The sequence below is a fragment of the Notothenia rossii genome, assembly GCF_949606895.1.
Source record: "Notothenia rossii genome assembly, chromosome: 5".
In the NCBI taxonomy this organism is placed as follows: Eukaryota; Metazoa; Chordata; class Actinopteri; order Perciformes; family Nototheniidae; genus Notothenia; species Notothenia rossii.
The window spans coordinates 15,147,598-15,173,406 of record NC_136903.1 but is presented as its reverse complement, the minus strand read 5'-3'; the positions used below and the strand labels follow the sequence as shown (position 1 = coordinate 15,173,406).

General features: G+C 39.4%; 1 protein-coding gene across 4 annotated transcripts; it reads left to right on the top strand.

Annotated features, from left to right (window-relative positions):
- The first annotated feature begins 4,416 nt into the window (after positions 1-4,416).
- Positions 4,417-25,809, top strand: eps8l2 (EPS8 signaling adaptor L2). 4 transcript variants are annotated; one of them, XM_079681462.1, is made up of 21 exons: positions 4,417-4,663; positions 8,007-8,057; positions 8,481-8,527; positions 13,354-13,418; positions 14,974-15,135; positions 16,405-16,554; positions 17,559-17,638; positions 17,866-17,975; positions 18,077-18,147; positions 18,244-18,370; positions 19,339-19,427; positions 19,527-19,601; positions 20,419-20,567; positions 20,772-20,940; positions 21,026-21,060; positions 21,157-21,262; positions 21,425-21,544; positions 22,539-22,611; positions 22,714-22,885; positions 23,693-23,825; positions 24,926-25,809. In XM_079681462.1, the coding sequence occupies exons 2-21, from the start codon at positions 8,023-8,025 to the stop codon at positions 25,001-25,003; spliced, it is 2,046 nt and encodes a 681-aa protein (XP_079537588.1). In that variant the 5' UTR covers positions 4,417-4,663; positions 8,007-8,022; the 3' UTR covers positions 25,004-25,809. The 4 variants fall into 4 exon arrangements, with proteins under 4 accessions (XP_079537588.1, XP_079537589.1, XP_079537587.1 ...); XM_079681463.1 differs by lacking the exons at positions 4,417-4,663; positions 8,007-8,057 and having other exon boundaries at positions 8,313-8,527; positions 18,244-18,340; XM_079681461.1 differs by lacking the exons at positions 4,417-4,663; positions 8,007-8,057 and having other exon boundaries at positions 8,314-8,527.

The following is a 25,809-nucleotide window of genomic DNA, read 5'->3' as shown; positions in this document are numbered from 1 at the left end:
AATATGTTGAGCACTTACAGAGTAACCTCTCCCATTATTTGACCAACTCTCAGGTTGTAGTTCTTCTTTCAGCCAGTAGGTGGAGATGTTCATCTTTTTGGATGGAAACGGAAAATCTAAGGAAAGAAATCAAAATGAGGGTGAATGAACCAGGTAAGTAGGATGTATTGGTTGCTATAGACATGCTTTAACCATAGACTGTATAAAGGCTTTAATGCAAACATTACATAGTCAGTCGTACTGTTGACAGCAACTTTGAATAGAATGGGTTACAATACTCCTGTTTTACGGTGCTGAATAAATGAAAGAAAGTGAGCCTACTTTGTTAACTGTGTTTCTGCCCAGCTCTCTCCCTCAGCCAGTGGAAGATCAGCCAGTATCCTTTTCATTTCAATAAACTAAGCAGCTCTGAAGGACAGGCGCCTCTCTGTCACTGCATGACTGATAATTAATGATAACACATCTATCTCTGTAACCAGCTGTCATATTTTACTTTTTCCAGGGATGGCTGAAGCAAATATATTTTATTTCCTGTTCACTTACAGATTTATGATTAGAACGAGTGAGTATGGTACATAGCCTATCACACGTTGCCTTTTTTCTAAGTGTTTTTTATGTACTTGTAGAGTACAGTGAATGTGTCTTCTGTGGTCAGGCTCGGATCAGTGTTGTCCTGTTGATGCCATGGTTCATTGTCTGTCTGCTGATCTCAATTTCAATCCATAACATGGGATTTAACATCGGAAACTCCACACACATTGGATCTGTTTATACATTTCCCATGACACAACTAATGGCATTAATATACTTTAACCATCTCTGTCTAGTAAATGCCCATGTCTATCAAATACTTGACCCAGACCTTATGTTATAATATTTTCTTTTTTTTCTTTTGCAACACAACAATCTATGGTCCTAACTGAGAGAAGGGACTTTGTTTTGGTTAACCTCAAAGTGACGGTGTTGCACGTTACTGTAACGGAAGTGAGTCTCCACTACTTTTGTGCAGAGCTACATTATTGACAAAGCATTTTTGCTGTATATCAGGTTGTGCACAGTTAGTCATTGTGACGTTTTACACAGGAACACAAGGGCTAATCACTAAAGTAATGACACAAGCAAGTATTAAAGCCTTTATTGAATGCCGTTATGCACGTTGTTTAGATGCCTGGTAATGCTTGGTAAAACATAGGCCTAATTACAGTGTGTGATTAGCAGAGCGATCTTCGCGTGGCTCAATCAATCAACCGTGGCTGTAATGCAATTGTGTTAACTTTGTTAAAATGGTAGCCAATATTAAACAGCTATCATGTACTAAACCCTTACCTGTGCTGTCCTGTCTCTAATCTCAGAGTGCGCCATTAAAACATTCCCGGGGGATTCAACACCTGTTTATGGTTCCGGGAGGGCTACACCAAGTAGGAGTGAGTAGGGGTGGTGGTAAATACATGTCACATTTATGTTTGGTAGCTTTGTTTTGTTTTGCATGTATTAATTTGTAGGTTAATACATTTATGTTAAGTGTTTTTTCTTTATGTTGAATTATCTTTGAAATGTGTTTCAGTATTTTATCTAAAACAGGTCTGACTATATCACCCCTGTTTTTGGTAGCACCTAAGGGTGGGGAATATAAAATACTGCTCCTTTTGCTTTTCTAATAGTACCTGTGTGTAGTAGTGCGGGCTTGGGAACAGGCCATGCCGCCGAGTGTGTTCTGCCATCAAAATGTAAATCATATAAAATTGATGCCCACATTGTGGGACTGCATCTGCGTCTTTACTTTGGGTCTTGACGCCTTCCAAGGTCAGTCTAACAATGACACAGTTAGGCATAATCACAAGCATTGTTTTACTCGTAGTCTTTGTCTTAAATGTAGTCTTAGCTTTGATAATTTTAGCCCGCCTGGCCAGGTTAGTTCCACTATCTTTAGTTTCCATCAGACATTTTATATTAAACTTCAACAGCCATGGTCAATGGCTTTCTTAGATCATGTGGCATCTGAGATTACAAACCGCCTTTCTTCGACAGTTGAATGTCAACATAAATGATAGACAGGTCGGTAAATTACAATATCTGGTGTCATACACAGATAACATCACATGGAGAGACTGGCCTACATTTAAGTCTCCATTTATTTTGATTGAAAACATATGCCTTCGTAATTAGCATCTCATACGTACGTTTTGAAACACCCGACTGCACTAAGCTTTCCTTTTGTTCACGCTTTTGTCCCTGAATGAAATAAGCCCTGGTTCTCTTTAGGATTTGTTTGAATTATTGATATGGGTGGCATTCATTCAACTGAAACTGTATACTTTGTAATATTGCCTCATCATTAAAATGTTCCTCCAAAGTTAATTTCACAGAAAATAATGGTTTGTTTAGAAAAGATGGATATTGTCTATTAAGGTGGCTGATTGTCGGAATACATTCATAAATCAATGCGGATGAATACCCGTGAAAAACGTTATTTACAAGATTGATTTTGGACGTATTTACATCGTTAGACATAATTGTTATTTTCAAATAATTGTTCTGTTCAAATGTACAGTAATAACAGATTGGTAAAGTTGCTTTTCTTGGTGTCTTTAAGTGTCTTCGAATGAAATCACCTTCCTTTCATATGAGTGTGATATTGAATTTAGGCCTAATATCTGAGATGACAGCCTTCTGCACAACAACAAATAGGTTTTAGCCTGCTGTGTAAATGTGTGTTACTACTGATTACTTTTATTGAACATACAGCATTTGACATACAAGTCTCATATTTGTTCATCTATTCTCCAGTAGAGGGCAGAATCGTTTTGATTAACACTTGAGGAGGGACTACACTGATTTAAGTACAAAATAAGTAACATTTTCTTATGTCTTTAGACTTTAGGAGTACAGTATATTTAGTACATACACATACAAATAAATAACCCTCAAGTGTTCTTATGATCTATACATTGCTTTTAGTTGTTCACAAATCTCTTAGAATACCTGACATTTACACAAGTAAGAAATACTCTAGGTTAAAAAAGTATTTTTCTATTTGTATAAATTATTTTAATTAGCTTAATTGCATGTGATGTTACCACCACTGATCTTCTGCTCTTTCCGGTGAACCTCTCCGATTTGTATTGTTTTAGTTATCGGCCATTTCCTAACCCACATTCTTTCCAGGTGATTTCTCAACACGGACAGCTAAAGTTAATATTCAAACCTAATGGCAAGGTCTCCAAAGTAACGAGTTTCAAAACAATTCCCATTTCTGAGGGCCTGAACTTGAGTGAAGGCCGAGCACACGGAAAAACACTTGTGCATATCACTGATTGTAGGTAAGGCCAGTGTGTGTGCAATTTGCAAGCATTTATATATTTTCATTTTCATCGTATCGCAATGCTTTGTTCTAACATTATCACTCAGGGGATGGTCACATACTGTAAATTAATAAGAGGAAAAATGCATTATCTTAATGGTTTTCTGTGCAGGGTCAGCTCGCTACAACTGGACAAAGCGTGGTCATTCTTACCAGTCAGTGACATTGAAACCTGGGCAGTGTTCCACTCTGTTGCTCCTCTTTCATTCACTCTGTTGAGTCCAACTAGTTTAGACCAGCCACTGCTTTCAGCACAAAGTAAAAACCTGTTTAAATCAAACTATCCCACAACTTAAAAGATTCAAATATACCGTCTGTTGGCCTTTTTATTGCATATTTAAAGCATTTTTGAAAGATTTGCATTACTATATAAATGTTGGTAGTCACATGGCACCTCATGCAAAGGTCTTCTTGGGTCAAGCTTTACAGCAGGGGTCTCAAACTCAAGGCCCGGGGGCCAAATCCGGCCTGCGACTTCATTTTATGTGGCACACAAGAGCTTGCAAAGAATATAATACGTTTATTATACGGTTACATGCCACTTTACAGAAGCAGGTTGCCCATAAACTACATGTCCCACAATGCATCTCGTTTTGTGACATGCGCACTGAAGAGACTTGCAATTATTTGCCCTGGACTTCTGCTTTCAGACGTAGTTAATTACTAAGTTATTATCCTATCTGATAATAATCCAATTCAGAGGCAATAATGTAATATAATACATTATTTTATATATATATTTATATAGTTACAACCGGCCCTTTGAGTGCAACCTTTATGCGAATGTGGCCCGCGATGAAATTTAGTTTGACACCCGTGCTTTCCAGCAAACGGCCCCAAGATAAATCAGAAATTCACAAATGAATAAAAAAAAAAAGTAATTTCTGTTTCTTGGAATTATGTAGTGTTTTACTATTTTTTTTCTTGTAAAATACAAAACGAAATTAGTGGGGGCAATCTTTGGGTGAAGTTGCTTGACAACCTACCCCCCCCCCAGTGAAGTGTCTGTGGAGCTCCGCCCCTTCAGGGTAGAGTTACCTGCAGAGTCACCTGTCACTCCTCAGCAACTGTGTCACTGCAAACCGGCAACAAACACCTGCGCTGTCACTCTGACTCACAAACACAGGACGACTACTTTACAGTCCAGGAATTCATCGGTTTTACTTCAAAACAAGCGGCTGCAAATATCTACAGTTTCCTGCGGAGTTTCCTGTCCTGTCGGCATGTGATGGCAGGCTGAAGCTTCCGGCGCTGTCTCAACCACTGCTGTCATTCTGAGCATCCCGTCCCGAAAACACCACTGTGAGTTCATACGAGGGGTAAAATGTATACTGTCGCTTTCTTTTTGTCTGTTTACCTTCGTTGTTTTCTTTATTGTTATGCGCATACATTTGATTCCCACTTGACAAATCTGAACACAAGTTCCACTCACTGACAGAAGTTTCATCATCCAGGAGCTGGAGTTGCCTAATCGATGTTAACGTTTTAAAATTATGTTTTTGAGAGATTTAATGACTTCATTGTGGTTTAAAATAGGTTGCATTGTTTTTTTATATAGATTATCTTTTATGAAATATATTTTGTGTTATGAAATCTCTCTTAATAGATATTAAATATCAGCACTAAAACGATATGTTTTGTGATCAAGGCTGCAGTTTTCAAGCTACTTGGAAATTGTAACTTCGTAACACTTGGTTCTGCTTGTTGCAGGAGAGCAGAAAACATCATGATGCTGTACCATACATTTAATTCTGATGTCACCCTCAGCCTTAATGACATAATTTTACCCTGTAATGAGAGGACTGGGCTTTCATTTGGGTTCTCTAAGTTTAGGAATAACCTCAAGACTACACAATTACCACTAACATTAGAAACAGTCATCAATGTGATTATTTCACAGTCTTGTCAGTAGTGTTTTGTCCTGACACTGATTGTTGTTCTCGAAGTGTTGAGAGATTTATATGGATGTTATGTGAAGTAAAGGGATCTGATGCACGTGACCTGATTTCAAACTGTGCTGGCTCTCTGTGCCCAGATAAGGAGAACTTTATACCCGGAATGAATCTGTAAAATCATCAACAGATCTCGAAAAAGTGTACTTTGATTCAGCCAGATGGCTACATGGCGTATGAAATAAAATACAAGCCGATAACCATTTTTATCTTACAAAATGCTTACTCAAGAACATAAAGCAAAGTTCTGATTATTCATATCAGAGCGATATCATGTTATTGAGACATTAAATAAGCTATCAGAGTCAGTATTTTTTTTGTAGTATAACAATGCCAGAAATGTGTGTGAGCCTCATGGGACCTCATATTCTCCTGACCCAATAGTCTGTGTTTTGTGCAATGTCATTGTGAAGTGAACATTTGGATAACATTTAATTGACACTTGCCTGACTTCATGTCAGCAGTGATTCTTGTTAGTCTTTATTACTGTTCTCTAAAGTCCTGAGTTTAAGCTTTAGGTCTGTAGATGTATTTCTATTTTTTGTCAGAGCACTTTTTGTTGGGAGACTAAATGTTTAGTGCTCCTTTGCTCTTACAGAGTTATTATGTAGCATTAACGTGTTTTAGACTTCCTGCTCAGAGTCTTTGACATGTTTACACTTGAAGCCAGATTGTTGTCATCCAAAACAGCGATCATGAGGTCCTGTGAGCACAAACTCTGACTTCACAATCCATATCCAGTAAAAAAGATGTTGTCAGGGTTGCTAAACTTGACGGGTTGAAAGTTGTAGTATAACCAGAGATGATCTGATATGTCACACTGATTTATGATATTGTTATTGATGTATATAAAGACTGATATTTTGCACTTGTTTTTGAGGATGATTAGATTATGTGTAATGATCCAAAATTATACTCAACATTTGAAAAAAGATGGGGCTGAACCAGGATTCAGAAGTAATCGCTTTTACTTTCCTCACTCTCAAATGATTTGTTGTCACAGGAGGCAGCCTACATATGACTTACCTTACTTGTCTCACCTCATTCCATTCAAGTATGGAGATCAAATTAAATAAGCAGGAATGTATGAGTCTACGTCTAAAACAAGCCTTTGCACACTTCAATTGAATGTAATTGTAGTTCTTCCAACAAGTGATTACATCTGAATAAAGGGTTGACAGTATTGAACAATAAGCCCCTGAAGCTGATTGGAAAAGAGGTGTGTGCAGAGCCTCTCGCCATGAGGGTGACAACACATGACACCCAGCCTGTCCTGCTACCTCCCTCCTGAAACCTGGCTGCGGGCCAGAGCTGGGAACAATAGCACGGAGGGATGATGGCTAGAGAGATAAGGGCAGAAAGAGGAAGTATATCTTTTCTGCAGGCATACTAATGTAAATGGTAAAAGGATTTGTTTTATTTGCCTGTTTGCATATAGTATATATCAGTGAGCTACATGTGTGGATCTGAAATCAGAATCGTACTTTGTTTGCATTTACTTTGGTTACTATCTGAGAAAGCTGTTGTTGTGATTTAGCCTCTGTTTGCTGCAGGAGTTATGAGCGGGTTATCTGCAAAGGGCGATTATGTTTATGATCTGCTGCATAGATAAGCTTGAGTGACCGCACCTCACCTGTAACCTACATCTTTAATACACCATTTTAATCTAATTTACTCTTACTTTTGTTATGCAAAAACGCTTTTATACTTCAGAGGAAATGGCTGTCTCATAACGCTGTGATGTGCACGTAGTAAGACTCTGGTTGGAAGACTACTGCGGGAGGCATGCTCAGTGTCATAAGGTCACTATCCTGCCGGTTGTTTTTGCAGGACACTTAAAAGGTGACATAGGATCCAAACTCCAATTAATAATACAAACCGAACAGGTTGCCTAAAGGGATACATGGTCCTTTGGAATCTAAAACTCACCCAAGGTAGAAGGTGATTATTATCACCAGTGTAAGCACAATTCACTTTAACGTATGACCACTTATTATTGGTTGTATAATATAAATAATCGTTTGAAAACCAATCAGAGCCCAACCTGTTGTGTAACTGCCCCTTAGGGTCCATGGGTGTTTAGCCACGTTGTGCTGCGGACCTGATTACATAACCTTGTCACAACATGCCTTGACAGACAAGTCAGACGGAAGGTGTGGGAGGGTTCAGTTCTCTCATTTCCTGCTCCCGTTAGCAGATTTAAATGTAGCACTTGATGTTAATGATCAAATACTGAGCATTGCTGACTCTAAAACCGACCAAATGAATTAATAGAAGCTACGCAGATATAGTCATCAACATAAAGTGGATCTTATTACACAGCACATATCAGCCTGCTGTCTGCCTTTGTCCCAGAGAATTCCCCTGACTACCAGCAGTCCAGGGCCGACACCTGGCTCCACACAGTGGAAGAACAAGCTGTTTAGTAGACTACGCCTCAACGTTTCCTACCTTCTACAACCTTGATGTGGTCCATTTGGCTTTATAAGCTTTAATCAACAAACCGAAATGAGAGAGAGAGAGAGAGGGAGACAAAGGGAAGAATAGCTGATTCAACAGGCTTTTAAAGTTCTTAAAGGATAAATAATAAATGTTTGTTTGGGTGGAAACCAGCCACCTCCCTCTCTCAGTCACTCATTTACACCCACTCTCTTCCTTTATCTGATTTTAATCCTCTCTGTTTCTGTCCTCAGGTGGATGTCTTAAATCATGAGTGCCCAGGGACCTCCGTCGAGCCAGGCCAAGTGAGTGTCGCACACCTTTCTGCTTCCCCACACATGTATACCTTTCTGTGTTACTGTCACACATGTGAGGAAGAATCACTAACCTAGTATGTAGAAGGTGGTGTGGGTCAGGGACCTCGGGTACAGAGCGGCTCTGTTGAGAATTGTTTGCTTTGCCTGGGCTCATGGCTCTCCCTCCATGCCCCGCACACATCCTCTCTCTCTCTCCCTCCTCTCTCCCTTTTCCACTCTCGCTCTCTTTCCCCGGCTGGTCCATATGCTCAGAATCTCAGGCTAATCTCACCCAGTGCTGGACAGTCTGCTCTCTCCATATATCACTCCTATTTTGTGGGCAAAGGTTCATGAAAGTAACAGTGTGGGAGTTTCAGAGGGTTTGATGAAGAGCATGAAGCGTAACCCCGTCTCCTCTTCTTGTCATTTCAGTGGAGTGGCCAGATCGGACAGCAAGATCAGCGCCAAGGCCCTCTATGGTGAGTGACTGCATGGAGCTGGGAAGTTACTTTCTTTGTCAGAGGGAGTATTTCATGTTGGCTTGTTTTCAAGACTTTGCCTTTACATGCCCTTCACCTGCAGTAACACCTGCCCTTCTTTTTGTGGCATGAGTCAACACAGACTGTTTACGGTTGACAGCTCATGATTAAGGAGATTGTAACTCTTAATTGTCAAGAAATAGTTTTAGGAACACTTGCTCTATGTTGAATGGTATTCGATGTGTTGTTCACCACCCATTATTCTTGCTTTACTTAGGAAAAACAATATTCTACAATTGTGTTATTGTAAAAAAAAACTATGAAATGATATTAACAATTATTTTCATCTACTAATGAAAGCCAGAGACAGAACTACATTTCTGTCTAAAAACTAAAAAAGCTTGAGTAGTTTACCTTTTTATTTTTGACTCAATCCCATCGTCCTGGGACGTTAATATTCTCTTAGGCACCGATTGTGTATTGATCCACATTTGAAAATAGTCCCCAACAAATACACTATTCACTCTCGTTTGATTTTGCACATTTTTTTAATTAAGCTAAAGTACATTTAAGACTCACTTAAAATGTAAATCGCCCATCTTTGTCAAATATAAAGCCAGCTCTGGTGACATCTTTCCAAACTGTGAACAGTCAATCTGTGTGGATCAGCACTTATTGATTTGATCCACACAACTATATTTCATTTTTATGCGGATAACTTGTCAGGATATCCAGCACGGTCTCCCTGCGGCTTGTTGCTGCAGGCCCCGGGCTCGCAGGACTATCACAGTCCTCTCCCCAAAACACACACACTGATAAGAGGGGGCCAAGGTCCCGCTGAGGGGCCCCGTCCTGTTGACACCTCTGTCAGACACTGAGTAACATGGGAGGGGGGGCCGAAACCACCAGAGGTTTGTGCTTAACCTCCAGAGCATGCTTGGATTTGTAGCATCAGGCTTTTGGTTGTGTGTTTGAAGTCACATTAGCAGATGTATTATCATGCTGTCTGGCTCTCAGTATTTGTGGTTATTTTGAGTCAAAAATATATGTTTGTGTTATTATAGGGCTCCATTTGTATCGTCAGGCTGCCTCACTGATCTTTCATCCATGTGATGTAATTCAGAAATACTGTTATGACTTCACTATGACTGGCATAACATTACATTTTATTTTAGCATGTTGCATACTTTTGCTAGGGCGTGTATGTGTGTGTGTGTGTGTGTGTGTGTGTGTGTGTGTGTGTGTGTGTGTGTGTGTGTGTGTGTGTGTGTGTGTGTGTGTGTGTGTGTGTGTGTGTGTGTGTGTGTGTGTGTGTGTGTGTGTGTGTGTGTGTGTGTGTGTGTGTGTGTGTGTGTGTGTATTTTAGACTAAAATGTGCTCTGTTGCATTAAGAGGGAGTGTAGGGTGTGCCTGTTTTTAATGTGTGGTTGGAACAGGGTGGGGATGCCCGTGATTTGCAGGTGAATAAAAGGCGCATTGAAAGTGGACAGGAAGAGGCGGACTCCCTTCTGGTCCTCCCTTCGCTGCCTCAGACATTAGCTCACTGGCTCCGGCCAGCACCTCCTTCCACTCTGCCCACAGAGAGGAACATTGTACAGCATATGATAGGTCCAGATAGAAACCTAAAGTATGAAGGGACAATCTGCTCCCGTGCATGGCTGCACTGTTCCAAATATAGATTGGCTTCAAATGACGCATTATGGTATTGTAGCGATGCAACATGTTCCCAAAGCATCTGACTGTGCACCTTGTTGTCTATACAATATGTTTGTCCTGCAACTCATCCAAATAGCCACAGGACACACCCACTCAAATAACCGGCTGTAGTATGTGTGACCAGGCTCTGCTGTTTTTCATTGGCTGGTTTAATCTGGTGTGGCAGATGGTCCCCACTACCTTCTGACTGCAGGGTGATAGCAGCAGGCCTGTCCCAAATGGGGCACCATAACAGTAGGAGATATTTGGATAGATAAAGGTCTGCTGCTGAATAAACAGGTAGAGGAACAACAGCTAAAGTCCCTGCCCAATCTCCCTTATGCAAAGCTCCTCGTCCTTCACACCTTGCAGTGCAGGACACAACTGATGCAAATGATGCACAGGTCCTCCCACCTGATGTGTTATCAGCAGGTTCAGGGCAGAGAGGTGCCACATCAGATTCATCATCCCTGGACTTCAGACCCTCCATCAGCTTTATTAAGTTTCTCGGTTTGTTGTTGAGGAACAGGTCTCTGTCAGGTAAAATATGTTTTGGCTAAATTACTGAAATATTTGGTGGAAAATCTCACCTTGACCTCATCCTACCTTTTGAAGTCTGTGTATGTTTGTCCCTGTATGGATCCGATACCTAGTGTCATTTCTATTGCTATTAAAGCAGAGTTATCAGTGTTTTTTTAAAGATAAATACTGGTACGTGCAGCGGATCTTACTTTCCTTGTTTAGATTTGCTTTTCATATATTTGAGAGGACCTCTCTGTTGGCTGTGATGTGTGTTGAGGTCATACTTTCTGGCGACATGCGGACACATCTTTGTGTACACAGCAGCACACTCCTTATTGTTTGAGTCGTCGGGGTGGCTTATTCAGCCTTTTGATGTTGCGATACAAGATTTTATTCTTTTTCATTAAACAAACAACATTTGCAAACACTTCAGTTTCGTGACATTATATCCACTGTCTTTGTTTTGGGTGTAGTCATTTTACATACCAGATCTCAGTCTAAAGAGCAGTTAAAGCTGAGGTCATATGGATAGATTGATCTCGGCCATGTATTGGTTTGATAGTCCGCCAAGCAGCCATGTTTATCTCTGGTCAATGACTCTGGAGAGCTCTGAGGATCTGACCATCTGCAGCTAAGTGGCTTTTCTTGCAAGCTGTTGCAGAGCTGTGAATTGATTGGCATAAATGAAAGGCCATCAATAAGTCATGGGGCGAGCTCAACTTTCAGTACGACACATGACGCTTATGTTTCACCTGTGGAAAGCCAAGCAGGAAGGAATCAGCCGAGAGGAAATAGCAGGAATTTACTAGCGTAATTTAGATACCGCATGGACGAAAAGATGCTGAGAACACGAAAGAGTTCTCATGAAAGAGTCCGAGCCAAATCCAGGATGTTAAAACCTCGCTGAATCATCAACAAATGGAAAATATTAACAAATGGTTAACACGTATTTTTTCAATTGCCAAACAAACAGCAGAGCTTTCGTTTCACCATAAAGCCCATCTAGTGAAATGAGACTGAATGACTGTGTGGAGAAAAAAACCTGTGTGGCATCAGCTTGTTGACTTTATTGGGTTGGGGACAGAAAGAGATCTGATACGAGATCTGGCGGGTAGGAACATGTTCTCATTAAGCAGTAATTGTTACCTGCGGACTATTCATCTGGTAAATAGGTCAATGGGCACATTGGCACACTCATTAGCGTTGGCCTGTTGAAAGAAAATGGCCTCAGCCAACAGTACATGCACTGCAGTGAACACTGGCATCTTTAAGGTGACATTATTTAAACTCTTAATGTGTCGCCACGTAGTTTAAAATCTCAATCTTTCAAGCCGCTATAATAGATTTCTTTATTATTCTTTCTTTAAAATGTGGCAATGTACACCAACCAGCAGAAAGAAGAATAGTTAGCAACTCACTTGTGAACATTGTGAAGCATTTAGCTGCTTTAAAGAGACATATCTCACTGGAGTTGGTAAAGAGCTATAAGAGAGTAAATGTTGGTCCAACATTCATCAGGTAGACAGAAACGCGACTGCGAATGAATGATAATGTTGCTCCGTAACCGCTGGATGTGTAAATAAGCAATTGTTTGCCTACTACTCCACCATATAAACTAACTTTATAGGTGATTGTATCAATATTGTGTTACTGCTGGATTTATAAATGGACCAGATGTGCTTTTTAGAGTGCGTATGTACTTTATTTTATTTTTTGGTTTTGTCACCATACCAAATATTTTATGTCTTAAAACATGTCTTGAGTGCATCTTTATTTGGCGGAGTGTTCTGGCATCATTGTCTTCTCTATTAAAAACACTGGTAGCACTGACAACAATAATTTACTACATGCACCATGCTGCTTACCACGACACTCTCACCTGCGTCTATTATATATTTTTGTACCAGCTTGAAGTTTATGCATGTTAATTTATAATGCTGTGCCCCAGACGAGGAAGTGCACTGAGGAAGCATGGTGCTTTCGAGAAGTTACATCAACGTTCTTTGACCCTGCAGTAAATCTCTGCCTCTAATTGGTGCCCAGATAAAGCTAGATTTAATGCCAGCCTGGCTAGCAAACAAGTTAGAGGGGCAAATCAAGTCATATAACCTTTATGATATGAGATGTGTTCATTAAAACCTAAGAATGGGGTTTTCATTTGACCTTGGACACAAAATGTATCACAGGTGGTTTTCATATTTGGAGTATATATACTGTAGGTATTCATTTATTGAAGAGAAAATATGCTGTTGTTTTAACTGCATTTTTGTAAAATACACATTAAAATACCCTCTAAATGATCACCTTATTATACATGCAATACTTACGTGATTATCATTTCACATAACAGTGTCATTGAGTGGGAGTCTCCAGTTGAACCATGAAAACAAACGCATTACGTGTTCTTATGACTTCCTTATTGCCCTGCTGGGTCTCTTCAGTGTGTTCGACATTAGAGCTTCATTTCTTTTGTTGGGTCTGCTGAAACGTGCAACATGTGGAGTTTAGGTCAGTGTCACTGTTACCTGTTTACATAGTTATATTGACAGTAAGATCGCAGGCGGACTTGTTGGATTTTCACTTTTTATGTCTTTTTTTCTTATCAACAGAACAGAGGAAAAAGTACTCCAACTCCAATTATATAATGCAAGAGACGTCGCAGTATCATGTCGAGGTAAGATCTGCTCCTTATGTGTTTATCTAAAGATTAAAGTTATGTTTATAGGGCTGCAAAATATTATTATTTCATTATCGATCAATCTGCAGATGTATTTCTAAATCCACCAATTGATCAAATTAAATAAAAGATGGAAAATGGTAAAACATTTCCATGGAGCAGATTTAAATGTCATGTTTTGTCCTCTTAAAACTCATATGTATTTAGTTAAATATGACATAACAACTGAGAAAAGCTGTCTTTCTCCACATTTGAGAGCCCGGAAATGAAAACAAATCTTTGATTTAATCAGCGTTGTAGCTTCAATTGTTTGTTGTATTTTTGAGCGTTCCTGTTTTTTTTCAAAATAGTTTTGAAAAAAGCACAACGTAGATGAATAAAGTATTCAAGCTGATGTACTGCATATATAATCCATGTTATTATAACTGGAAGTAAATGGCACTTAAACACACTTTATATTTATTCGTTTTTTTTCTATAGGAAATCTCATTTGAATTTCACCTTTTATTATTCTATATAGTTACATTTTTTGATTTACTATTCCATATAATTGACTGTAATATAAAATAATAATCATTGATAGTGAATTTTAACATATGTATATAAATGAGCAACTTAGATAAAAATTGTAGTTCTCTTTCGGATATTCCAGTAGTTTTAAACCTCATACGCATTATGTCTCTAAACTGAATCCAGCCGTAGATCTTAGTTTCATTCCTCCCTCAACGTTCCCTTTCATACTGTACACTGCCAAAAAATGACAACAACCCAAAAAAGGATAGAAAATCTTGTACCTGAGGTTTACAACTGTACAGATTTATAATTTAAAATGGGTAATTGAACCTCATGATAAAAAGAAAAAAGCACTTACCCTAAGTGAGGGTTTATTGTTCTTCTGGCCAGAGATAAAAGTTGACACAGTCGTTAATGTCTTGATTGCATCTCATGTACGGGAAGGTTTGATAATAAAGCAATAAGGACTCTGGGCAGAGATGTGCGTTGGGTCAGGGATAGCGTTAGTCCTGTGTACGTGCAAATTATATTTCTTTAGAGGCCTGCCATTATCACACATGGGCAGCTAATCCTCAAAATAACAGCCAAGCTGGCAGCATAGAGCCATATAAATGCCAAGTATTTTTAGAGGTAAATTATCTAAATACAGCCTACAGTTTATGAAATAGTTTGGCATTTTGGGAAATATATTATCCTTATTTGCTTTCATGCTGAGATTTAGTAGAGAAGATGTGTTACTTAAAACAACAGCTAATGAGTGAGTTTAAGATCTTTTCAGCTAGCTGTTTCCCATAGTGTTTAGTCTTTTTGATACGCTAAGCTAGCAGGTTGTGCTAATTTTTCTCATCTTACTCTCTGCAAGAAAGGCAATATGTATAATTCCCAAAATATCAAACTATAACGTAAGCGTTATTTAAATGTGCATTTTGTCAATCCAATTTTCTAAAGCACACATTTCCTACTTTCTAGAGAGCCATTGTGTTTTAATTCACCTCACAACCAATCGTTTTCCTTTACCAACTCTTTGTTTCCTCATCAGCATCTTTCTACGTTCATTATGGACAAGACAGAGTCCATCGTCACAGTGGACGATGCCGTCAAGAAACTAGACTTTCTGGACTCAAAAGACAAAATCTGGACCCAGGAGATGCTCCTGCAGGTCACTGACAAGGCGGTCCGGCTGCTGGACTGTGACACACAGGTACTGCTTCACTCTGTCCACACACTAAGTACATAATCGCAATATGTTCACATGTAATAAGATTCACATTTACAGTCATGTGTTTGCGAACACATAACTTAAAGGTGGGGTAGGTCATTTTGGAGAAACCTGCTCGAGTGCGCTAGAATTTGAAAATACACAACCGGAAAAAATCTGCCACTTCCTTACAGAGCCCCTCCTCCAACACACACGAACGCGCACATGACCAATGAGGGCACGAGATAAGTTTGTGCACAGATGGAAGGCTGACAGGCAGGTAGGCCATCCAGTTATTTTAGCGGGGCCGGCTAAAATGATTGGTCGTGCTTTTTACAGTGCTATGGCTTCCACAGATGACATTTTTTTATGGATTTTTTGTCAAAGCACTTCAGATATTCATTGCTATCGGGATGTTAAGAGCATTCCATGGAATATAACAAAAAGTGTATCTCGAGCCGGTTTCTCAAACTTACCTACCCCACCTTTAACATGTTTTGTTCATATTCACTCTAAATAACATTCATAAGCACTGATTATACATAAAAAGGTATAACATTTATATTCATAAAAATATTGAAATACAATGTTGAAGTTTATGGCTAAAGGTGTTACTCCACTTTTTAATGGTTGAGTTATATTGTGCTTTAAAAATCTATGCCGATAGTGACCTACATGCAACCATTTCAATACTGTGCGTTGCTTTGATGTTCTTCTGGATTGTATTGAACTACATTCCCATTATGCAAATGTTTTTATCCAGATTGTTTTGGAGCTAAAGTCAGGATTTATTTGCCTTTCGTGCATCGAAAACTTTTTGAAATCTGTCTCTTACAAGTCCCCCTATATTGTAACCTTACAGTACTGAATTGCAAAGATGCCTCTTTAAGTTTTAAAAACCTTTTCTATGTATTTGTCATACGGTATGACAATATTATGATTGTGTCGATTCACTAATTGAATAACATTTAAAGGAATGGTTCTGATCTTATTTGCTAAATTAGATATTGATACAATCTGCTTTATATAAAGCCACAACCAATAGGCAGTTAGCTTAGCTTAGCATAAAGACTTAAAGCAGGAGGAAACAGTTTTGTCCAAAGGTAACAGTAGAGTTGATAGTACTTTTAATTTTCTCATCTCTCAACACTTTTACAAAACTATTTAGTGTTTTGTTTTTACATTACGGATGACTTTGCCTATTCTGATGTTATCTTGCTTTCTCTCTGCCTCCACCTCTTCCTCTCTAACCATTATTCTGTTGTGATGCAGGAAGAGTTGGAGAACTTCCCCCTCCCGACCATCCACATGAGTCAGGCGGTCCTGAATCAAACACGTTACCCCTCTGTGCTGCTGCTGGTGTGTCAGGACAAGGAGCAGCACAAACCTGACATCCACTTCTTCCACTGTGACGAGGTGGAGGTGAGTCTGGGTTTAATGCCGCGGCCTCGGCTCAGTTTGCGTCCTTTATCATTTCTGCATGATCGGCTGGCTTTGTGTTTGATGTCGTCGTAAATCCAAGCTGCTGTTGTTGGAGCGCCAGGTCAGATTTCAGTGCAGTTTGTGGCAGTGTGCTAGAGTGTATCCTTTTACATTTTTACAAGACTTGTTAAACTATATTTGTTCAATAAAAGATCCATCCCTGAAAGGATTTAATACTATAACTTCCTGCAATGACACTGCCTTTCTATAGTTCAAAACACTACTGGTAAGTTCAAAGAAATAGTTTACAAGAGACTGTCGATCATTATATCAGGCTCATAAAAGCTGACGAGAATGAATATAACAAACTTTGGTTTATTACATATTGCGCTGTTTCAGTAAATGAATATCAAAACGGTTCTTATCTTTACTATCCTCTATCAAACTAGGTAAAAGTCTCAGTGGCATTAATATCCCTTTTGCACGAGTGACCAGACCAAACCACAGACCATACACATTGATACAACAATACATTCAAATATTAAATACAAACAAATATAAAAGTCAAATGAGTGAGCACCATACCCATTTTATATGCAATGAATAAAACATCGTATTGATTTTGGTTTTGGCTTTATGTGAATAGTAGTCAGTTAAATATAATTATTTCACACTTTTTATGAGCAAGCATTATTGAGTGCATCACAAGTCATATGTACGTAGACACAGGGTTAGGGCTGGTTTGTACAGCCTATTACCAAAATGATGATTGTTTTTTCCTTTTTTGAATAATGTAGAATTAATCATTACTGGGGATTTTACTGATAAGATTGCATTGAGATATTAGACTTCGAAAGTTTAGCATTTCATTTGACATTGCAATTTCGTAATTTGATCTCTAAGGCCTAGATGGGTTACATGCGTCTGACAGGGAATCTGCTGTTGGCCTTGAAGCTACAAATGTTCTTAAAGTTTGACTCTGTGTCTCTCCTCATTTCCTTCAGGCTGAGATGGTTCATGCTGATATAGACAGTGCCATTGGAGACAACAAGCATGGAAAGAAAATGAGGCTTCAGACTCTCAAGTGAGAACTGTGGTGCACGCGCACACACACACACACACACACACACACACACACACACACACACACACACACACACACACACACACACACACACACACACACACACACACACACACACACACACACACACACACACACACACACACACACACACACACACACACACACACACACTGACCTTTAATGAGTAGTTAGCTAACTTAATCTCTCGATGCCTCCTCCTCTAGGGTGAACCAGGAGAAAATGAAGCGTCACAGAGAAAGCATCCTCCCCCCCTCGGTCCCTAAGGGCCCCTCACCCGCTGCAAAGGGACGTGTGGCAGCCTCAAACACACAACGTAAGAATTGGACAGGTTCTTAAAAGAAATCTCCTTTCACATGCCATGCTCACATTTTATTCAATAGTTGCATTCACATGAGCTTTTGTGTGTAAATGTAGATCAACGAGCATCTGGACAAAATGACATGGAGTCACATGAAAAGCTGGCTCAGCGGATTGAGAAGGATGTGGTGAGAGTTTTTATCCACACTGACACCTGTGAGTACATTACACAGCCTCATAATGCTATGTTAATCATACTTAACCTCAGGGTTTGTCTCCCTCAGCAAATCCTCAACTGTTCCCTGGATGACATAGAGATCTTTGTGGCACGGCTGCAAAAGGCAAATGATGCCTTTTCTCAGCTCAACCACCGCAACAAGAGTAAGAAGAATAAGAAGAAAGGACCAGCAGGTCTGTCGCCCTTTCTTCTTTCATGCGGTGGCAGGAATGCAGTGACAATATGTTCATATTGCTCACGTCACCATGTTTGTGCCCTCTTGTGTCCTGCGGCCTAGGACCATCATCTAGTGATGTTTGTGTGTGTGGTAGCAGTGACCAGTTTGGAGTTATTTAAAGTAAAACAATACTCATCATAACTGAGGTTATGACCAACAAAGTCAAAATATTGCCAATTCCAAAAGATTGGAACAACATGTTTATGAAGTGAAAGTGTATTATCGACTGCTCTCCCAAATTATAACTGTGCAAAGTATTTTTACAACATATTGCTGAGTAATATTTAACCACCAAAACTGGCAGTGCTGTGATGCTGTGTCTTTATTTCAACATACATACATGTGGCGCCAAACATCGATGTGTTGTTTTGTATGTGCATGGTGAGGCGCAAACACACATACATGACGTGTTGTGTTTCTACAAATCATTTGGTAATAGACAACACAGGTGTGTGTTGTCCCTGACCACTGAGACATAGAGAATATTTTTTGTATGTAAACGTAAGTTAAAACTTAACTTATTAGGTCTGATTTATGATAATTGATGTAATAAGGAACTTACATGCACCTAAAATTACAATTCAAAAGAACAATTTATATTTGAGGTATATGTCTCTGGTTTCTGTGGTTATGTGAATTTTAGGACCTTTCGAGTCATACAACATTAGAAACCCTGATGTAGCACATTTTCTCTTCTTCTCTCTGGTCAAGGTGAAGTTTTCAGCTGTAAAGCTGTTTATAACTAACCATAAGTGTACCACTAACCGTAATAAAAAGTTGCAAGCTTTAGTAGAGATCAAACAATAGGATTTCTGTAAACCTTGGCCATAAAGTGAAACCTGTATCCAGTCTGTAATAAGTCTGCATGGAGGGCCGGTAACTCTGGAGTCTGTGTGTGGTCATTGTTGCTCTGCTTGTTTACAGAGGGCATGTTGACCCTGCGAGCCAAGCCCCCCTCTGAAGCTGAGGTTATTGATAGCCTGCAGAAACTGAAGCTGGCCCTCAACCTCTTGGTGAGATATCACAGCTCCTAACCTCTCCACCTTTGTTCATCAGTTTTTCTCTCTTTTCAACTCTTTCTCACTGTGCATCTGTCATTGTGCCCCCTGCAGGCCAAACTGAAGAAGCACATACAGAATCCAAGTGCGTCTGAGCTGGTTCATTTCCTCTTCGGCCCTCTGGAGCTGGTAAGAGCTGCACATATGTGGAAAAAGTGTCTAATGTCAAACAGGTGGATATAGCATTATAAGGACGATCATCTCATACTCTATAAATAAGTTACTCATTTCATTAGATAACCTCTTTGTTGACTGGGCCAGAAAGCACATCTGACGAAGCTTTATTAAATACACAGAATCAAAGCCGTCTAGGGTTTGCATTGTTGTCATCAGACATTCCTCCAATTGTTTTCATTTTTTCTGGCACCACACCCACTGTCGCTCTGTTAAACTCACACCAGACTGGAGCAACGTAGCTTTCAGCTCTGATTTAGGTGCAGCCACACTTACATAAAGCCGGTTTCCCAAGCCTCAGTGTACGGCCACACCTTCGATACTGCTGGATAGAAACACAGAGCAGTCATTAGGCTCTGCCAGGTGATATGGTGCAGTAACCTCTGGACAGCATGGATTTGCTTGATAAGACCAAGAGAAAGCCGTAGCCGTATCATTCAAAGTTGATCTCTAGCTGTCCTCAACAATAGATCCCAACATGCAGAAGCTTTGGATACATGTGTATTCGGTTTTAAATTGTTTTGCAATGTAAATAAGATGCAGATATTTGTGATGCGTTAACATAGGGTTATAATATATTTATATATATATATATATATATATATATATTTAGTTTGCTGCTGTTCTTTTCACCCAATATATATTACTTTTGTATCTTCTGAATGCAAACAAATAATAATGGAATTGGAATATCTTATTAAGTTGCCTTCTCACCAAATTGTTGAAAAGCACTTAATGTAATTGTTCAATAAACTTCTGGATGCATCCACAGGTGTTGCAGAGCTATGGAAGTCCTGAACTGGTGCGTTCAGTAATCTCCCCGCACCTTTCCAAAGAAACCGTGGACTTCCTGCGGGGACACCTCACCCCCAAAGAGATGACCCTCTTTGAGCTAATGGGGGATGGATGGAACAAACCTAGGTGAACATATGAGTGTATTTAAATACAACTTTTATTCAAAGTGCTTTACAATTTGCCTCTCGTGCACACACAAAGTCACACCCTGACGTCACTGGCCTGACCATTGGGAGCAAGGACACTTGGGTGCATAATTACTAATGGCTCTGTGGTGTTGATGTGTAGCTTAAAGTTCACCTTATGACCCTCCTGTCCCTCTTCCTGCAGAGCGGAGTGGCCCAGGGACCAGTGCGCTCCTCCTTATCACCCAAAGTTTCGTAATGGCTGGGAGCCGCCAGCGGACTACTTCAGGATGGCCCCGTGGGAGACAGAAGGACTTGAGGGGCCACCGGGGTCTCCAACCAGCCCCGATTACAAAAAACACTCAGCTGAGGATGTAAGGGTTTTGTTTGTCTGTGGATTTGGCTACCATTGCCGGTCCTAACACCTGAAAAATGTAACAATTTCCTCTGCTTTTACAGTATTATGGAACTCATTCCTCAAACTCGTCAAATGGGTAAGTTATAAAGTCCTTCATACATTTTGCTGTCTCTTTCATACATTTCAATAAACCGTTCAAACTGAAATAAGAGGATACAATGTTTCTTAACAGGTCATACAACGGGATGCCCCCCACCCGCAAACATGCCAAAATTCACTACCACTTTGTAGCACGGAATGCCAACGAGCTGTCGGTGCTGCAGGACGAAATCCTCGAGGTAAAAACAAAGACATGTGTTCAAAATGTAAACAAAATGCTGATGCAGCTGTGAACGAATTGATATGTGCAGTCCTCAAGCATGACGATGTCAGTTCCAACACTAAGGACTTGCTTTCAAGTTTTGAATGGACTGGATTGAGATGTGAAATGTGTCTTGCAGGTGATAGAGGATAACAAACAGTGGTGGAAACTACGAAATCGCAGCGGTCAGGCAGGCTATGTCCCGGCAAACATCCTGGAAGTTGTGAAGATCGAGGACTCAGAAGCTGCCTATAACCAGGTGACCTGTTGTAGTGTACAAGTGGTGCAATAACAGTACATTATAAGAGGAACAGGCATAACACTTGGCCACTTTTATAATTACTTTGTTAAAATTCATGCTTGACCTTTCTGAGTGGATTTTGTAGCTGTGTGGTGTTTTTTGAAGCGTTCATACGGGCAATCTTTCCTGCAGCTACACATAAACAAATGTAGGTAATAGAATGAAATGCAGCAACAGGACATGATCCGTTTCACCATCCTTATCTCAGCTACACAACTTCAGGCTTGTTGTTAAGATTAGATCAAATAAACTAAGATTAGATCAAATGAGCTAAGATTAGATAAGATTAGATCATCCTTTATTTTGTCCGGGAGTGGAGCCATTTTTAGTGTAACAACAGCACATGGTAATAATGCAATAACAGTAAGTATCAGTAAGAAGATAAATTAATAAACAAAAATAAATACTGACAACAATTTCTTTTAACAAAATAAGTATAATGAGTGAATAGTTGAGTTCACATTATTATACTTAATATATAATTGTCAGTTTTCATCTCTGTGATGGGAACAGGAGAGGTCAAGGTTTCTTATCACTGCTTGTTATTCATTTGTTACGCGGCTAGGAAGTGTAACATCTGGGTTAAAAGTAAAAGGGATGATAAGGACACAAACAGATAACACATGTGAAGTGAAGAAGACATAATAAAGAGACATAACAGAGATTTCAAAAAAATAATCAGATGAGTAAAAAGCCTAGATACAGGTTGTTGTTTACAGGACAAATCATCACGCTGCATGCAGGTTTACCAACGCCCTTCTCATACTGTATGCAGCTACTCTTCCTGGTGCCAAATTCTTTCACACACATAGTTTCTCTTTTGGCCTCAGGGCAAAAATGTATCAACCACCAGTGAGAGAGAGAAGAACCTGTTTTGGAATAATAGTGGCTGCGGTGGCTTTCTCATGAACTGTATATTTGCTGTGTGTGTATTTGTGTGTGTGTTCATTAGGGCTACGGGACGACATCTCCTAGTTCTCTGAGCCCTGGAAGCAGCTTCAAACATGGTAAACCCTTTGATCAAAGTGAGTGAATACAAACATCACAAAGTCAGATCCAAGAATAACAGATAAGAGTAATGGTTGCTTGATTCTAATGTCTGCTACCATCATTTTTGTGTTTTGCAGAAGAGATGCAGAAGGTCCAAAGTGAGTTATTGGAGAAAATCCATAACAAAAACCAGCCGGCTGTCAAAAAGTACCGTGGGGTGGGATCAACCAGCATTCATGTACCGCTCAACCTTGAATCAACCCCAGAGCAGGTGACCGCGTGGCTCAGCGCAAAAGGTTTCTCGAAACCGTAAGTCACCCCCGATGCTCAACTATCCAGGAAATCCAAATACCTTTTCCTCTAAAATACCTTCATGTTTTAAAAAAAAAAACGTTGTTGATATCCGGACTTTTCCTCTGAAACTACCATCAGGCCGGCAGTGGCTCAGTCAGTAGGGGCTTGGACTGTAAGCCGTAGGGTCGCTGGTTCAAGTCCCCGACTAGACCTAAATATGGAGTGTGGACTGCTACTTGGAGAGGTCCCAGTTCACCTCCTGCCCTGCCGTGGTGCCCTTGAGCAAGGCACCAGACATCCCCCTTCCCCCCCTCACTCCCATTGCTCCCCGGGCGCTGTACAATAGCTGCCCACTGCTCCTAGCACTAGACTCATGGTACTAGGATGGGTTAAAAGCAGAGAACACATTTCACTGTGTGCACTGTGTGCTCTGCATGTGTGACCATTAAAGAGGGTTTCATCCCTCCCAATAAAAAAAAGGTTATTTTTGACTAAAATGTGTCAACAAATATTGGATTGATTGTCATAAAATGTGATAGTTATGCCTGCTTTCAGGATTAATTAGGAAGAACATGTATTTGAAAAAACCTTACTCATGGTTCGGCTTAATTTATCCTTTAAAACCCCAATGAGGCATTATGCGCAACATCAGCCAAACCGACACCAATGAGAATCAGTTCATCATTGTTGCTGTTGTTTACATCTGTGTCTTAAAAATGCCATTATGGATATTTTTTGGATGGTCAACTCACTATCGGAGACTATGTATACATTTAGAATTACATTACATTCATATATAATGAGATTCCTGACTTTCCACAGGACCATTGAATGTTTGGGAATCCTGACTGGAGCACAGCTGTTTTCCCTCAACAAAGAGGAGCTGAAGGCGGTGTGTGGAGACGAAGGAAATCGTGTCAACTCTCAGATCACAGTGCAGAAAGAATTGCTGGAGGTTTGTCACACACACATGCACGCAAACTGCTAACACCCCTGTTACGACAAAGCCGTTTCTTTTATGGTTAGACCAAAACAAAATATAAACTCACTTGTATCAAATGCAAAACGTGTTTGTTAGATCTGAATAATACCATCCTGTCTCAGCTTTCAATGTCTTTCAGGGCATGTTAAGACAAGTCACTTTACTAAAAGTTTGTTTCAGCTGAGAGTCATCCTCATATTATAATCAGGTCAGAACTGACTAGGTGGGATTCGTTGACAATTTAACAGCTTCCCACATGGATAATGACATATTAATCCGCAGTTATGCAGATTCATAAATTCACAAAACGCAATTGCAACAAATTGGCAAATGACATGATACAGTATCACAAGTATTACATACACACTTTGTGAGAAACTCATGAGAGTGACAACTTAAGATCTTAAACTGTAAAAAAATCACCTGTGGTTTTAATTAGCAAATCAGGGTGAAGCAATGAGTCCTGACTAAGTCAAAGCAGACTGGTCTAGAGTAATATGGAGGGGACAAAAACAATATTGACAAAGAAAGATATTTGGTATTTTAAAGCCTAACATTATTAAAAGTATTGGCCCAGGATAAGGAGTTAGAGCCTGTCATGTATTTATAAAAATCATTTTTTAGGATTATGCAAATTTTCTTTCTAACCTTTACCGTTTCAACTCACTTTGACCAACTTCTGTTTTTTAAATATTATTTTTTAAGTCAATCTGTTGTCCATGTAATGAATTGTTGTCTTTTTATATTATCAACACAAAACATATGGTTTTCTAAGTACCTTTCCGTTAATTATCCAGTGTGATCCTCAAATCTCCTCAAAAGCAGACAGGATCATTTACTGTGTGTACTTCCTTGTTTTAAAATGCTGTAATAAAGGCCAAGGTAAGAAAAGTTTAGATTCACATCTAAACAGAGCATTTCTTAAAAAGGCACTAGATTGTTTATTGAGTAGCTTGTGGTCCTGTGTCTCTCTTTGTAATAAGGGAATCCTTAAACAGCAGTTTGGCCTAATACTAAAGGAGAAAAATTCATAAACAATAAATAAAAAAAGTCTTCTTACGCTTCCTTTGCAGAACAGCAAAGGAGACACGGAGCTGCAGGAGGTCATGAAGCGGCAGAAGGAGAGAATCAACTCTTACAGCAAAGACTGAACGGACGCTTTCCCCTCTTCAGAAGCTTCTTCAATCAAGCTCCTGTCAATGATCACCAACAGTGGAACATACTGAAATGTTGTATACATTTTTAATTGTATATTTATTTTGTATCACCCAATATGTATGTATTCCAGTGTTTTCTTATCTAATTATGTTGCTTCTGTTTTCATTGTTGTTTGTATGAAAGAGGGTGAATGTGAATCCATGTACAGTTTTGAGAGGGTGTGTGTGGGAGCATGTGTAAGCACACCATGCATGTATCGTGCATATTTGAAGTGTGGTCAATGTTTATGCTTATTGTCAATATTGTAGCTGTTTACTGAATGACTTCAATAAGTAGATCTTAGCTATAGCATAACTAAACCTGTGCCAGAATGTTTGACACCTTTTCTGATATATAGCCATTTATTTTCATATTACTGTTTACAACTATAATAAATAATAATTCGCAAACTACAGTATATGTCAGAAGTATTCTCATCTATCCTGCTTACTAACTGCAGTTCAGCTGTAGGTATTAATAGAAATAATGTTTTTAATCAGAATTCAGACATTCTGGCAAGAGAAACTCATTCATGACGTTATTGTACATAACAGTGAGATACTGTCATTTATGTTGTTTTGGAGCAGCATGATATTTGCAGTGTAAGCTGAGCACATACAGGAAAAATAAGGAAAACATGAAAGTGTGTTGCTCTGATAATAATACTTAAATGAAGATTTGGGCCATGCATTCAAGGGGTTGTAAATATAATGGGACACAGTTTGAAAAAACAGTACAATAAAAAAAATATCTTGTTAAA